The sequence below is a fragment of the Zalophus californianus genome, chromosome 1 (genome assembly GCF_009762305.2).
Source record: "Zalophus californianus isolate mZalCal1 chromosome 1, mZalCal1.pri.v2, whole genome shotgun sequence".
Lineage (NCBI taxonomy): Eukaryota > Metazoa > Chordata > Mammalia > Carnivora > Otariidae > Zalophus > Zalophus californianus.
Genome location: NC_045595.1, coordinates 4,339,793 through 4,356,225, shown reverse-complemented (window position 1 = coordinate 4,356,225; position 16,433 = coordinate 4,339,793). Strand labels below are relative to the sequence as shown.

At 48.5% G+C, this 16,433-nt stretch overlaps 1 protein-coding gene across 14 annotated transcripts in view; it reads left to right on the top strand.

Annotated features, from left to right (window-relative positions):
* Window positions 1-6,399: 6,399 nt before the first annotated feature.
* Window positions 6,400-16,433, top strand: part of RANBP3 (RAN binding protein 3) — a 53,871-nt gene continuing 43,837 nt past the window's right edge. For 2 of the 14 annotated variants that reach the window (XM_027583654.2, XM_027583651.2), the window contains exon 1: window positions 6,401-6,936. In XM_027583654.2, coding sequence (XP_027439455.1) covers window positions 6,912-6,936 — 25 coding nt within the window. In that variant the 5' untranslated portion in view covers window positions 6,401-6,911. Of the gene's footprint in view, window positions 6,937-7,675; window positions 7,767-16,433 lie in introns of those variants that run through there. The other 12 variants (XM_027583659.1, XM_027583649.1, XM_027583653.2 and 9 more) reach the window with 11 other exon arrangements.

Genomic DNA, 16,433 nt, shown 5'->3' with positions numbered 1-16,433 from the left:
CTAACGGCAGATCAAGTGGGTTATAAAATCAAGTTGGTGGGTTATGACCAGTTTAGTCTTTTTTTTTTTTTTTTTAATGGACCAGGATAGAAGTAGAAAACGTGAAAAGTATTGATGGGATAAAGGCAAACCTAACTTTGTAAAGTTTGTAAAGTTTTTGTCTCAGTATTATGTATTACGTGCGTATACAGACACAGATGGCATTAGGCCGCCATATAAGCCTAATGTACAATGTACTGGATTCATGAAATGTATTGGATACATATATGTGTCAAAAGCCACAAGTACTAACCGGTAATTCTCAACCTATTTTGCAGTGATGGGTCTCTTCTAGAATCCTCTGTGATAGATGTTTGCAGGGTTTTGCCATCCAGCATCCATTCCACCTTCTTTTGGAATAACACCCTGATTTCCTTTTGAGGAATGACCTTTCTCCCATGAATTTAAATACCACCTCTACATGGGCACTGGAGGGAATGGGCTTAGCATATGTGGGGAGCAGTGAGGAGACCGGTATGGCTGGCTATACTGGCCGGGCAGGAGGGAGACATGGAGGGCTTCCTAGATGCTAGCCAGGACTTAGGGTTTCATTCCAGGAGTGAGAGGCCCATGGCCTCAAAATAGATTGAGAGCTCCCCTCCATCAGCTCTCAGATGTATGACTGCCCACCCAACACCTCCACTTGGATGTCTCGGATGGCAAACGGCATCTCAGACCAGCAGCTGGGCACCTAGAAGCATTCACTCAAGAGTCGATAATAAATAGCTGGAGGCATAAACTGGATAGTCGTAAACTGGATAGATGGGGAAAGCAGGGTGGGGGGCACAAGGTAGTAAGTGCCCCACCATGCTGGACCCATCCAGCACTTTTTCCTATTAGTCTGAATTGTGAGCTGCACGTAAGACTGAAAGCAACAGAAGTGTGGGGGTGCTCCGAGAGGTGCCCCACCCACCCTGCTACCGGCTGCCGAGACCCACCAGGGCCTGCCCAGTTTCCTCTTTCCCCTTCATCTTAGGAGCATCTTCATAACTTTCCAACAAATTCTCCCTTTGCTTAAATTTGCCAGAAGTGTTTTTGGGGTTTGCAACCAAATCGACACACCCTCAGTACCCATGAATTTTGCAGTCAGATTCAGAAGGGATTCTCTGACCTCCCCGAAGTCCTCCCAGGATGGAGAGGCACTGTTTCAGAGGCCGACTGGCAGTGTAGGCGCAATGCAACCAAGACAGGCTCCGTCTCCGCTGGTGCAACCAGCACTTACCAGACCTGGTTCATGGAAGATGCCAGACCCCCAACTCAGACCCCCCCCAATTGACACACAGCCTGAGTCGCCAAGTTCAGTTACTTAGAAGGAACTGAACGGCTTCCCAATCCTCTGTCGCCCCCCAGTGGTCACTGTGTGACATGGCCTCTTCCTTTTCCCCTGGGGACACACAGAGCTGGGATTTTTGCCTAGACTGGAGGCAGTTTGGTTTATTAAATTGCAGCAGTGCAAAATAGGAAAGACCACAAGCAACAGGTTGAATGAGCTAGCTTCCTTCTTTCCCTCCTCTGCCTCCCCTTCTCTTCCTCAAACATTCCCTATTTATTTACATAGATTCGGGGTATCTCCGCAAGAGATACTCAGTAATTACAACGGGAAAGGTAGTAACTTGGCAGAGGCTATCTGAACCAAGTGATCTGAATTATCATCATGAATGGTACAAACGCACTGAGACGGACACATCACTCCTGTGTTATTCCTGCCGAAAACTGGTAATCTGAGTTTAATCATGAGGAAACATGAATCAAACCCAAAATTAAGGGGCATTCTACCAAATAACTGGGAGTACTCACTACCAGTGTCACGGTCAAGGAAAAAAGACTGAAGAACTGATCCAGACTGAAGGTGACTGAGAAATGGTATCTCAACGCAACGTGGGATCCTGGACTGGATCCTGGGACAGGAAAAGAAATCATTAGTGATGAATGGTTGAAATTTAGATAAGATTTATATATTAATGAATGGAACTGCATCAATGTGAATTTAGTTTTGGTCACTGCACTGTGGTTACGTAAGATGTTAGTATTTGGGGAAGCTTGATGAAGACTCAAGTAGGAAAGATGTTAGGGTTCAAAGCCGACAGCCAAGAGAGAATTCTTGAGACGTCTTTGGTGCAAAAAGGTGGTTTTATTCAAGCATACAGGGACAGGACCCTTGGGCAGAAAGAGCTGCACAGGGGTCATGAGGAGTGGCCCATTATATACTTTCAAGTCGGGAGGGGGTTAGGGATAGCGTTAAGTCTCTAAGGAATTCTGGAAGCAAGGTTTTCAGGACCTTGGGGGGTAGCTATTGTTAGGAAAAGGTCATCTATTACTGTCTAATAAAACCTTAGTCATGAGACCCTTCAGATGTATATCGGTGGGTCATATGCTTGGGGGGTGATTGCCAACATGTATCTTGGGGTGGGGTAGAGATGAAGTTTTGAAAGGAATTTTTTTTTAATTTTATTTAACAGAGAGAGAGACAGCAAGAAAGGGAACACAAGCAGGGGGAGTGGGAGAGAGAGAAGCCGACTCTCTGCTGAGCAGGGAGCCCAACGTGGGGCTCGATCCCAGGACCCTGGGATCATGACCTGAGCCGAAGGCAGACGCTTAACTATCTGAGCCACCCAGGTGCCCTCATTTAAAGCTGTATTTTAAATTGAAAAGTTAAATTTGTAAAAATTACAAGTAACATAGAGTATTTCCTCCCAATTCCATACTATATTTAGCTGCTGCAGAATATGGAAGTGAGGGAAGCTGATGCACCCAGCTTGGGTCAGAGCCCCACCCCCCCATCAGCATTAGCATCGGCCACATCGGACATCCTGCTGTCATGAACTCTACCTGTGGACTGGGGGATGACAGGGAAGGGTGCTGAGTGGAGGAGGCAACCCAGGATGACTCCCCTTGCCCTCACCTGACTCTGAGCTCCTTGAGGGTGGGGAACTGTGTAGCTAATGAATCTCTGGGACCTCAATCTCAGCATGGGGCTGGGCACAGAGCAAATACCTGCCCATGATGGGAAGATGAGAACGTTTTTGCAGCTGTGAAGGCCCTTTTTACTGGAGACCAACTACAGAAGCCATTAAGAACATGGCTGTGAAGGGAAGTTCACAGTTCTCAGAGCACAGCCAGGGCTCAGGCAGTCCTCAAACTCATCTCATGGTGATCCAAGGAGGAAGCAGGCAGCTGAGAAGCCAGTCGATCAGCAGTTTAGGGTAAATCATCTGGATCCTTCCATTTCCCACTCCCAACCTTTGTATTAGGAAAAACTCCAAACCATTGCTGTGGCTTACGAGGTCCTGCATGCCCCTTCCCTGACCTCATCTCCTCACTCTGCCCTGGCCACACTGAACTCCTCACGGCTCCTCCAGCTTACCAAGCTGGTTCCTGCCTCAGGACCTTTGCACTTGCAGATCTTCTACTAAGTGTCACCTCCTCAGAGGGGACTTCCCTGACCAGCCAATCTGAAGTAGTCCCTTTTGCTTTCTTTCCTCCCTTTCTTTTTTTCTAAGTAGGCTCCTCACCCAGCGTGGACCACAACGTGGGGTTTGAACTCACGTCCTGAGACCAAGACCTGAGCTGAGATCAAGGGTAGGACACTTAACCGACTGAGGCATCCATGTACCCCAATATCCCTTTTCTATCACTGTCACAATATGCTGTTTTATTTTCTTTGTAGCACTAGTCACTATCTCATATTACTTTGTTTGCCTGTCTACTGTAATCTCCTTACAAAAGAATGCAAAACTCCATGAAGGCAGAGTCAAAGGTCCATGAAGCCAGGGTCTGTCTTGTTCAGCCTGGGCCCCAACATGCAGAACAGTGCCTCATGCACAGTAGTGCCATGGATATATATTGCTGTGTAACACCTGTCTCCTAGACTTAAGGGCTTGTAATAACAACCATCATTTAATTTCTCTCTCATGGTTTCTGTGTGTGAGGAACAGGAAGGGCTAGCTGGGCAGTTCTCTCAGGGTTCTGTGGTTTGTGTATCTTTGGCTTCCTCAGAGCATGGCGGCCTCAGGGCAAATGGGACTATTTATATGAAGACTGAAAGTTTTCAGGTTTGCTGTTTCAGCAAAGCAGATGAAAGTTGCATCCTCTCTGTTCTTACCTAGCCTCACAGGTTAGTGTCATTTTCACTGTACTCTATTCATCCACCACTAACGAGTCCACCTCCATGCAAGGGAAAGGAACAGGGACCTCACCTTTTTTGATGGAAACAGGGTCAAAGAATTTGGGACCTTAATTTCCAACTACCACCAGTAAGTGATAAACAAATATTGATTTAATAAATAAATAAATATTGACTAAGTTAATTCGTTAGAGGAGACCAGATAAAGCAAAAACCAGCCTAAGGGTCGATTGTGGGCAGCCACTGGCACTTTGGAGACAACTGTGAAACCAGTGGAAATTTAGTTGGCTCGTCAGGCTGATAGGTTTAGCATCTCTCTATGTCCCTTGAAAAACCACAACTGGATTATATTTAGCAAGTGATGACATGTTGCTGGGAGTTGCCCCAAGTGTGGGATGAAAGTGGTCTATGAAATGACTTTCGGAGACATGGCAGACATAGCATCAGATGACACCGAATCACATGATTTACAGCTATCCCGTTTTCAGTTCTCTCTCAGTACTTCTCATCCTGTCAAGGAGAGTTTCCACTGAGTGATCATATGCCTTTACTAATCCTCTAATACTGTGCAAATCTCTCTTTACATCAAAGAAAAAGCAGGCTTGGGCTTAGCACCTTGGCAGACAATAATATCAACCCAGAATTTAAAAAACCTTGTTTTGTTTTCATGTTTATTTTTACAATTATCTCCCACTCATGGCTTAGTGGTATTTGGATAGTGATATACTCTATTTAATGTAAATGTAAACCAATAAAAAGGCCTGTAAAGAAAAGTATTAAGTTCATTAAGGGTCATAGAGTTTAGACACATGGCAAAAGCCAAGAAGACCTACCCAAGAGAAAATACATATAAAATGAAATATAATGAAACCAACAAACTAGAAATGAGAAAACCTAAGCCTACACACTGCTGGCGAACCAGATGGACTCAATGACCACCATCATCCTTTCTAGCATTGGTAGTCTAGCTATTCCTAGAGAATTTCTAATTCAAGGTCTGTGGCCTGTGTTTATATTTTGGTGGCAAAATCTAGGGCAGGAGAATCAAGACATCTTGATTAAATAAAGTTAGTGTAATTCTTAGTAGTATTAACCATTTCTCACGCCCCCAAAATAAATTAAAGTTTCTGAACAGTGCTTCTCAAGGTCTGACATGCATAGGAAGCCCCAGGGTATCTTGTTAAAATGTGGATTCTGATTAAGGTCTGGTTTAGGACCTGGGATTCTGTATTTCTAAAAACCTTCCAGGTGATGCTGATGTTGATTTGGGGACCACACAGAAAAAAAGAAAGCTCTAAGAACAAATAGTGTGTTCTGAGCATCTCTTCCTGGCTCTGCAGTTAGTGAAGTTCACATTAGTAGACTGAAATTAGCCATGGTTGAAGAATTTACACCAAGAAAATCAGCACTACAAACCAGGGTTCATTTCATCGTTTTATTATGTTCTAGCTTTAAGAAAGTGATAGGAAAATGTTATTTACAATAAACTATACCACACAAGCACACATATAAATACATATACATACACACATACTGACACACACAGTCTCCCCCAGAGAAGCAGTTGTTAAACATTTGTCAAGCCCCACAGGTCGTAAAGATGCATACAGGGCAACCATGTAGATTAAGGGTTGGCAAACTTTTTCTGTAAAGACCCAGTGGCAAATATTTCAAGTGTATCTTTTTTTTTTTTAAGATTTTATTTATTTATTTGAGAGAAAGAGAATGAGAGATAGCACGAGAGGGAAGACGGTCAGAGGAAGAAGCAGACTCCCCGCCGAGCAGGGAGCCCAATGCGGGACTCGATCCCGGGACTCCAGGATCATGACCTGAGCCGAAGGCAGTCGCTTAACCAACTGAGCCACCCAGGCGCCCGGCAAATATTTTTTTAAAGACTTATTTAGTTAGTTGGGGGTGGGGGAGACAAGAGTGAGGGGAGAGGCAGAGGGAGAAGCAGACTCCCTCCCCAGCAGGGGGCCCCAGGCGGACTCAACCCCAGGACCCTGGGATCATGACTGAGCCCAAGGCAGATGCTTAATCTACTGAGCCACCCAGGCGCCTCCAAATGGCAAATATTTTGTTTCGTTGGCCAGTCTCCGTTAAAAAGGAGTCAGCACTCCTGGGGCAGCTTGGAAAGCAGCCACAAGCAATACGTAGTGTGACTATTTTCAAATAAAATTTTGTGAACACTGAAATTTAAATTTCATCCAACTTTCACACGTCGTGAGATATTTTTCTTCTTTTGATTTTTTCCAACAACTGAAAGTGTAAAACCATTCTTAGCTCACGGGCCAGATGCGGCCAACAGGCTGTAGGACTTCCTTGTCTAGATCACAATGGAAGAGGAGTGGAGCTGGGACTCACAGGGGATTAGACCCGGGACACAAAGCCCCGGCAGAGGGCTCAGCGGGTGCAAAGACGCGAAGGCTGGAAGGAGTTCGGCATGCTGCAGGCCTGAAGAGCCATGTGGCTAAACTGCACTGAGCAAGAGGGGAGCGTGAGAGCACAGCGTGGGGAGCTTCGTGAGCCTTAACGAGAGGTTTAGAATTTACTCCAAATTCAGGAGAAAGCTGTATGGACGCGCGGAGGAAAGATGGGCCCTTGATCTAATTTATACTGTTTAAAGGCTCCTCTGCCCGGCACCGGGGCACGGAGCCCCCCAGGGGGCGGCGCGGTCTCCCCCGGAGAGAGGCGAGGCTGGCCTCGCGTGGCCTGTGGCCTGTGGCCTGGCAACAAAGCAGAGCCAGGAATGCGTTCAGACAGACTCGGGGCAGGTGAGCCGAGGCGGCGAGGAGGCGCGGGCGGGCGGAACACCTTCCCTCGGCCCGGGGGCCGGTCCAGCCCGGCTCTCAGACGCAGACGCTCGAGGCCCCGCTCCGCGCCAGGCGCCGCCCCGGGACTCCCACCCCCGTGGCCCCCAGCCCACAGAGGCCCCTCCCGGACTGATCGTTCCTCCGGCCGGCGCTCTCCGACCTCTGACCCCTCCCCAACTTCCCCCACCGCCCCACGTGGCCTGAGGAAAACGCAGACCTGAACTGGGCCCTCGGAAGGGGAAACTGAGGCCGCAGGTGACGGGGCGCCCCGAAGGCCTCTTGTCAGGCCTGCGCATGTGGACAGCCCCCCCCCCCCGCCCCCCACAGATCCAGAGATTCACCTCGGGGAAGGCCTCAGTCGCGGCTCCCTCGGCGGCTCGCGCTCCCACCTCAAGGAACTCCTGGAAAACGAGCAGAAAGCCGGCGCGTCGAAACCTAGCCCCCTCCGCGCCGTCTCACAGAACGTTCGTTCCCGCGTCGCCGCTGACGCGCGCCAGGCTCATTACGCATGCGCCCTGCGCTGCCCACGCCCCCTTGGTCGGCGGGAAAAGGAGGCGGGGGGCAGTTAGTGCGCAGGCGCGTGCTCGGAGCTTGGCTGGGCCCGGACGGCCCTCCGGAGCGCGACTCCGCGCGGGTCTCAGCGCGCAGGCGCGAGCTGCCGGCCTCGCTTGGAGTCAGCTCGCGAAGTGCGCACGCGCGGGAGTTTCTGGCAGAAAGCAGGAGAGCCCGGGCCGGCGCGGGGCCTTGTGGGAGGGCTTAAGGAAGTAAAATGGCGGACCTGGCGAACGAAGGTAGGGGAGGCGCCGTCGGGGGCCAGCTGGCGGCCAGGGAACGGGCAGCGGGAGGCCGAGGGGCCACAAGCCTGAGGGGTGAGCACCCCGGAGTGCGGGGGACCGTGTGTTCCGGGACAGCGGCCCAGCGGGCCCCACAGCCGCCCCCCATTGCGTCCCCTCAGGCCGGACTCACCGGCCCGGCCCATCACTCCCGGCAGCCTCGGCCCTGCCACCGTCCGGCCAGAGGGCCTGGGAGGCCGCTGGAACCATGGCTCTGAGGCCCTTCTGCTCCCCGGGCCATGTCGGGGCCCGAAGGGGGCGGGAAGCGAGGCCTCAGCGCCTTGGCCTCAGATGTAAATAGACCTCCGGGCCTGGTCGTTGCCCAGCGCGCCACGCTCCCTCCCGCGCCCCCTCGTTCCCGGGAACCGGGCTTGTCCCTTTCCCCGTCGTGGCGCCGAGGAAGCCCACCCCCGAATCCTGTGGTTCTCATCCTACGCGGGACCGCTCCATGCCGAGCATGGAGGACACCTGGTCTGTTCCCCACCCCCCCGAACTCGGCCCCCAGTTCCCGCCAGTTCCCCCAGATCCTTAGTGGCGACCTGAGAGTCGCGCCTCGTCTCCCTGCATTTAGGCCTGGCCGCGGGTTGTGGACCACAGAAAGCCCCGGCTGCCTTTTGGCCCTTTTTCGCCGCACTTCCAGAGAGGGAGACAGGGAGACAGGCTGTGCGAATTCCCTCCTCTCAGGAGCGCTGACATCCCACCCGAGCGTTTTTGACAAGGTTACGGTTCTAAATCCTCTTGAGAAAGCACTCCATAAGCTGATGTCTGCTTAAATCAATAGTGGTGTTGATATCGCAGTAGCCTCAGGACTTCCGAGGCCTATTTTTAGCTCCCTCCGTTTCTAGGAGCACAACCGTAGTTCTGGCAAGCTGTCTACCTGTCTGGCCCTCTTCCCCCATACCGTGCTCCCTGCTACTGGACGGTGTCCTGAGGTCTCCATACTGAACTGTAAGAATGCATGAATGAAATAATAACTGCCCACCCTGGCCGAGCGTTTGGGGGTAGTACCGTGTACCGTTCAAAGTCTTGAATCCTGTTGTCTTGTAATACTCCTCACAAAAGATCCGTGAAGTAGGTACTGTTAGCCTGTTCTCTCGGTGAGGAAACTGAGTTAGAGCGGTTAAGTTATTTGTCCAAGGCAGGTCACCCAGCTCTTGAGCAGGAGAGATGTGTGAATTAGGTAGTCTGGCTTCAGAGCCCAGTCCCCCATTCGCACACCCACACCCCCTGCCATTTTGTGCTGTATCTCTTTTACAAGATAAAGGAGCCCACGGAGGGTGGAGGCATTCCAGTTTATAAGATCCAGTTAAAGGCAGGAGAGGGAGTGGATAAATGGGAATCAATGTGACATACTGTATGTATTTACAACTTTGGCCCATTCGGTTTCTGGACTTGTTGATCTTAAAAATAACACTGTCAGCTATTTTACTAGCAAGATGGGCTTATTCAGGAGTGACAGAGACTCGCAATTTAAGACAAGCAAGCACTGACAAAACCATAGGCGAGTCTCACAAGGAAGGACAGGAACATTATTTTAGGGAGAGGGGGAAAGTTGCTAGAGAACTTGTTTTGAATTGAAAGTCTGTTGGAGAAAAGCAGCAGTTCAGGGTGATGACAGTTTCTCATTGGCTAAGTTACAGGGGTAGTGGATTTCTTATAGAAGATTCAGTGTACCTCCTCTGTCAGGGCCTGTAATTGATCTTTCTTGTTGATGTTTCTTCTTTTGGGGGCTGTAACTGACCGTTCTCCCCCTAATTTCTGTTATGTGGTAAGGCAACCCCTTTTGGCCTCCCTTTCTAGCCCCTCCCCAAGTCTGCTTTAGTGAGGCTTTTCCCATTATTAATTTTCACAAACTCAAGACTCAATATATCTAACATCATAGTTGACATTTGCATTTAAATGTCTCATGGGCACATCAGACAAAATCCCTATCTTTGCCTCCAACACCTGCCCACTCCACAGTCTTCCTCCCATTTTGTAGTAAATGGCAAGTCCATTCTTTGAATTGCCCAGGCCAAAATCCTTGAAGTTACCCTTCACTCCTCTCTTTCTCTCTCATATGCCACAGCAAATCCTGCCAGTTCTACCTTAAAATATTTCCGGAAGGTGACCACTTCTCACCACCAGCGCTGGTTTCCACCACTCGGGCCTCCCTTCCATCTTTACCCATCTAACAACTCAGCCCAGAAGCTAGAGTGGCCCCCTTCTACCTCCCTTTCCTCCCGTCACACCACTCTCTCCCTGACTTGCTCTGCTTGAACCACTCTGGTTTCCTCGGTGTCCCTTGAATGGACTCTACACACCCTCCTTTATGCCTTTGGACCTTCCGGTTCCCCTGCCTGAAACAGTCTTCCCGCAGATAGCCCTATAGCTCACTCCTTCACCTCCTTCAGGCCTTTCCTCAAACGTTATTTATGGAGCACTTCTCTGGCCACACACTTTAAATTGGATCCCCTTTCCCCATCCCCTTTATCCTGCTTTATTTTCCTCCCCAGCACGTCATCATCTGACCTGCGAAGTTTACTTGTTTGACTCTTCCTCTAGAATATAAGCTCCATGAGGGCAAGGATTTCTTTCTGTCATGATCACTGGTGGATTCCCTACATCTAAACAGTGCCTGGCACAGAGTAGGTATCCAAGAAATGTTTGTGGAATGAATGAATGAATTCATCACTGAGGACCCTTATTGTGCAGTATACTTTTGAGCACAAAGGGAAAATTATGGATTCCTGTTTTCCAGGGATACCATTTCTACCATATGGGCTGACACGTGAGTTTTTGATTGCTTAATTGAACAGTAAGTATAAAACAGAGAAATGGAATGCTTAAAGTTTTTGCCTAATAAATGCCACACTCACTCAGTACTTTGCCTCTGACACTAGTTCTGGCATAGTTGTCCTCAGGACATAAATCTTAGTGGCTTTTTGGCTTGGACAGCGTGCTGAGATGTTTAATTTATTATCTGCTGTGTAAACTAGGGCTTTCTTGCCTGTGCATTTTGAAGCTTTAGGGACTGCCCCATGTGTGTGCTTTTCCTCCTGCTGTTTAAGCTCCAGTCAAATGCCCTCTTAGCTTCTGTTTTTCCAGAGTGGTATTCCGAGTAGTATTCCAAGCTGGTCCATCTTCATCCCCGACCCTTCTGTCTCCCCTTCCTGGGCCATTGCCACCTTTCTCTGAGTCTGAGACAATGACTGTGCACCTGGGCTGGGCATCAGAATCACCGGGGGAGCTTTCTTAAAACCACAAAGGCTCAATCCCCACACCCTACCCATTCCAATTCTGAGATGTCAAGTGGGCCCCGGGCATCTGTACAGTGAGAAAGCAGCATGGGTGATTCACATGTGCAGCCAGGATTGAGAACCATTGGCTTAAGTAGTGCAGGTTAGGTGTGCTGTTCTTGTTCACAAAGAAACGTTTCCAATTGTGTATCTAATACAGCATCTTGTTGGCCTTCGTTGCCATGGTGATCTCTTCAGGGATGGTGACAGCAACTCCCACAGCCCTTTCTTGGTACTCCTATAGTCTGTGACTTTTAAAGTCCAGTTGGAATGCTTCTCTTCTAGGAGAGAGAGAGAGAGAGTGTGTGTGTGTGTGTGTGTGTGCGCGCGCGCGCGTGTGTGTGTTTGTTTTACACTTGTGTCCAGGGATATTCTCTTCTGCTTGGCATTTTGCTATTGATATATCCCAGATTCATTAATCATCCTATCCCTGAAGTTACTTTGCATCATAGATGGATGTCAGGATTTGAATGCAAAGTTTTGTGTCTGGAAAAGGTAAAGAATGGGCGGGGGTGAGTAAAGTGTATTTGAGCTATAGGATATCTTGGATTCCAGATCCCAGTGTTTAAAGATAACCATGTACATATAAATTCTTGCTGGCCTGTGGACATGGTATAAAGCAGTGTTCTCAACTTAGGCCCTACTGACATTTTGAGCCAGATAATTCTGTTGTGAGGGCTGTCCTATGCATTGTAGGATGTTAGCAGTGTGGCACTGTCCCTAACTCTACCCACTGTATCCCAGTAGCACACACCTTCCCCTGCACCCCTACCCCAGGGGTCATGACAACTAAAAATGTCCTCAGACATTGCAGCATGTCCCGGGGCAGGGGGTGAGGAGAACCACCCCTGGGGTAAGACCCACTGGTGTAAAGTAATGGCAGGGCACAGGCTTTGCCTTGCAGAGAACTGGGTTTGTATTTTGACTCTGCCATGTACTCTCTGAATGACTATGAGCAAATTTCTTAACGCCTTTGAGCCTCGGTTTCCTCACCAGTGAAATGAGAATCATGATAATCATGGGTATTTCATGGCTGCTGTGAGCATTGGATGAATTAATGCATATGAATTATTTAATACCTATCTGTACACACAGTAATAAACAGTCAGTAAGTGGTAGCTATTTTTGACTATGGTGGACTCACTGTGGACTGGTTTGGCATAAAGTGTTCAGGAGAGAGAGAGCGCAAGAAATGATTATGCATAGTGCAGGTGAATCCAGCCCACCCATGAGATGGCCCCGGGGTGAGCCGTGATGGGAGGCCCCCTGGAGCTGAGCTGTCAGCCCTCCTGGGTTCTGTCTTGCCTTTCACGTGATAACCTAGCCCAGGGTTCTCAGCCTTGACACTATAGACGTTTGTGGCCAGGTAATTCTTCAGCATGTGTACTGCCCCGTGCCTTGTAGGATGTGGATCAGCTTCTCTGATCTCTTCCCTCTAGAGGCCAACGGCACCCTCCTCCCTCCCCCAGTCATGACAACCAAGAATGTCTGCATGGGGCGCCTGGGTGGCTCACATGGTCAAGCATCTGCCTTCGCCTCAGGGCATGATCCCAGGGTCCTGGGATCCAGCCCCACATCGGGCTCCTGGCCCAGCGGGGAGCCTGCTTCTCCCTCTCCCTCTGCCTCTCTCCCCCTGCTCATGCTCTCTCTCTGTATCTCTGTGTCTCAAATGAATAAATAAAATATTTTAAAAAAAAGTAAAAGTAAAAAAATGCAAGAATGTATGCAGACATTGCCCAGTGTTCCTGGGGTTGGGGGAGGAGCGCAAAGTTGCCCAAAGTTGAAAACCTCTGATCTAGTCTGACCAAATGTCACTCTAGAGATTTTCAAGGGTGGTTTGGCTTTTCTCAGTTTTCACCTTACTTGTTGACTTAAAACTTAACGCCTGAGAATGAGATACAAATAAATTGGTTGGAATCCTCAAATCACTAAATTCTCACCAACCCCTGCCATAAACTTAATTTTTAGGATGAGTGAGAGACAACTGTTATGGTAAACGTTAATCTGGGATTTGTTCTGGGATCAGAATGTGCACATGTGACTCTGTGATACCTCTTACATCTGTAGCAGACGGGCCTGCTGGTAGCTGGGCAGTGTCATGCTGCCTCCGAGGCTGCAGAATCTTTATACATTTTGAAGAAAATTTAAGTTTTGGTTCCATTGTATAGACCAAAAAGGTCGTAGTTCTGCAAAACTTTTGGACCATGTCTTCGGCCTGCCTCTTGGTTAACTGGAAAATGGGATTACCCGAGCAGTCCTGTTACCGTCGCACATTCATTGGGTGTCAGGGCTAGTGGGGATCTGGTGTCTTTATACTGTACTGTGGGCGAGTGAGGGTGAGTGGAAGCAATAGGAACGAATTGAGGTTAGAGCAGACGAGCTCAGATGGTATTTGGAAGACTGACTGTGTGGGAGTGGCAATGGGGGCATTTTAGGTACCAATTCAATTCTAGCTAGTTAGTGAGTTCGGGCACAGAGAATAGGCCAGGGTAGAGTGGGAGATGAGGACCATTTGGGGGATCTGAGAAGGGCCTTTCTTCTGTTACGAAAACCCGGAGAAAGGCGGGCAGCAGAGGTGGCTTGCGTTAACTTGGCCCAGCCTTGGTAGCTCTCCATGGTACTTGGAAGCAATCTGGAGCCAGGTGGGTTTGCGGCGTTATCTGTTCAGGATCTAGTGGAGCTGATGGAGGTGGCAGCAAGCAGCAGGAGTTCTTTGTTTTGTTTGAAGGGGATTTGTTTTTGCCACCTATGCACATTATCCTTCCTGGGTCCCATGGAGTCTTGTTCACGGTCGGTGTGACTTTTTACTACTTGGTAGAAAACCATATAGCATGGGGCCTCAGAGAAAAGCCCCCTGCCTGTCCACAGTTTGCTTCATCCTTCGCAATCTTGACATTCGGTGCTATTGCCTAGTACGTGCCGTGAGTCTTAGCCCTGAGTGCATTCCATACTTGTTTAAGGAGCCTGTTGAGGAAAATAAAGAGTGACGCCTGGGCCACCCCATCAGTGATGGTGGCAGGAGGTCCCCAGTGTCTGTAGTTTTAAAAAGCTCCACAGATGTTTTACGACATGAAGCCAGAGTCAAAAACCACAGGCAGAAGTTGCAAACTTGCTTCAGGGGCAAGCAGATGTGTTTAATTTGGCCCATTTAGGGATTTTTGTTTGTTTTTAATTAGGAACCAACACTTAAGAATTCTGAGATTTCAGGGGGGAAATAATCTAGGTTTCTGATTTCTCTTGAAAAGCTGGAACCAGCCTCCTCCAGTGGTCTTGTGCAGTAACAAGTCTCCAGGATGGAGGAGCAGCTGCTGCCCTTAAGATAGACTGTGTGCCCCAAATTATAATGTTGAACATACAGCCAACACATGAAATGCATAAGAGAGAATATTAGATGGAAATTGTAGACATACTGGTCACAAATATGTAAGATGTGTTTGCAAATAAATAAAAAGACTTGGAATGCTCAAAATAAAATAAAAAGATAGATTGTGCGCCCTCCAGGACACCCTGAGTAGTTTGGGACCTGGCCCACTTCCTTCTTTTCCAGTGCCTGCCCGACCTTGGTTGGCATTTGGGTTTCAGCCCTGTTGTACCACCTCTTAGACGCAGCTGTCTCTGCACGTTAGCAGAGAACCTCAGCGAAAAGCTTTTGATGGTCTGTAAGGGATTCAGGATTCGCTGTCCTCCGACTGCTAGTACTCAGCAGCATAGGACAGCAGTTCTCCAGGATGGTCCAGGGGCCCCTGGGAGTCCCCAAGACCTTTTCAAGGAGACTGCAAGTTTAAAACTGTTTTCATAACAATATAAAGACATTGTTTGCCCTTTTCACTCTCATTCTCTTGTGAATGGACAATGGAGTTTTATCCAAAGGTTATAATAGTGTGATATAGCAACAGGTGGACTGCAGAAGCAAATGAGTGATTCTAGCTGTCTTGTCTTAAGCCAGACGTTGAAGAGATTTGTCAAGATGCAAAATAATGCCACTTTTCTCACTAATTTTTTTGTTTAAAAAGTTATTTTTCATAAAATTTATTGTTTAGCTAAGCCTTCACTATTACTATCCTAAATAAGTTAACATTTTGGTATTTTCTTAGTTTTAATTTCTAACCTGCTAAGTATCAACAGCTGTAACCAACAGTTACAAAAGCTCTTGGAGAGTCTCAATAATTTACAAGTGTGGAAAGCGGTCTCGAGACCAAGCAGTTTGAGGACTGCTGGCATGTGATAGTGGAGCCCCATTGTGAAGAGCCTTGAGTGGAGCCTGTAGTGAGATCGGCACGGGTTTCATCCCCATCTCTCCAGCCTCCGGGAATTTTAACCTGGGACTGACTGGCAGGCTCCGGTTGACTACTCGGGGCACAGTTGGAAATGCCTGGATTGATTGTCCTTGGTTTGTGTCTTACTTCTGCCACTTACTTGCCCAGGATCTTGGGCAGGATGTTGGACCTCTGTTCCTGCATCTGTAGAATGGGGATGACACTAATCCTGTCTGAGGGTCATGTTCCGAGAGAACATTTGTCGGGTAATTGACCCACTGGCATGTGCAGATATACTGTCAGTTATTAGTGGATGTTACTCTTCTGATTGGATGTCTGAGTGGAGAAAAAGCTCCTTTTGGATTATAGCTGTGTTTCTCCACCTCAGTGTTATTGACATTGGGGCTGGTGGGGGCTGTCCTGTGCATCGTAGGACATTTAGCGGCATCCCTGGCCTCTACCCACAGGATACCGGTGGCACCCCCCTCCCCCAGTCATGACAAGGAAAAATGTCTCCAGACATTACCAGATGTTCCCTCAGGGGTGGAATCACCTGAATTTAAGAACCCCTGGGTTAGGAGAGTCCGTTGACCCCCAAGAGACTACATTCCCTGATCATCTGACCTGTGGTCCTAGGATGCTGCACACATTTAAATACACAAAGTGTGGGGAGGGAGAGAAGAGGTGACTCACAGAAGCTAGGGGGTCACCCCAGTTTGTACTGTCTGACCCACTGGGAACTTATTTTGGTGTATAATGTGAGTACGGGATCTAACTCAGTCTTTTTCCAAGTAATTAATGCAGAGTTTCTCAACTGCAGCATCGTTAACATTTAAGGTTGGTTTGGGGACCCTCCTCTGCACTGTAAGGTGTTGATCAGCATCTCTGGTCTCCATCCACTAGATGCCATTAGCAGTTCCTCTGCATTGTGATAACTGAAAATATCTCTAGACATTGCCTAGTGTCCCCAAGGGGCAAAATCACCCCTGGGGGAGAAGCACTGGGTTATGAGATTAAATAAAACTATCCAGGAATAGATTATTTGCCAACTGGAATTTAGGGCTCACCCTTCCAGCCTCCTGTTTCCACTG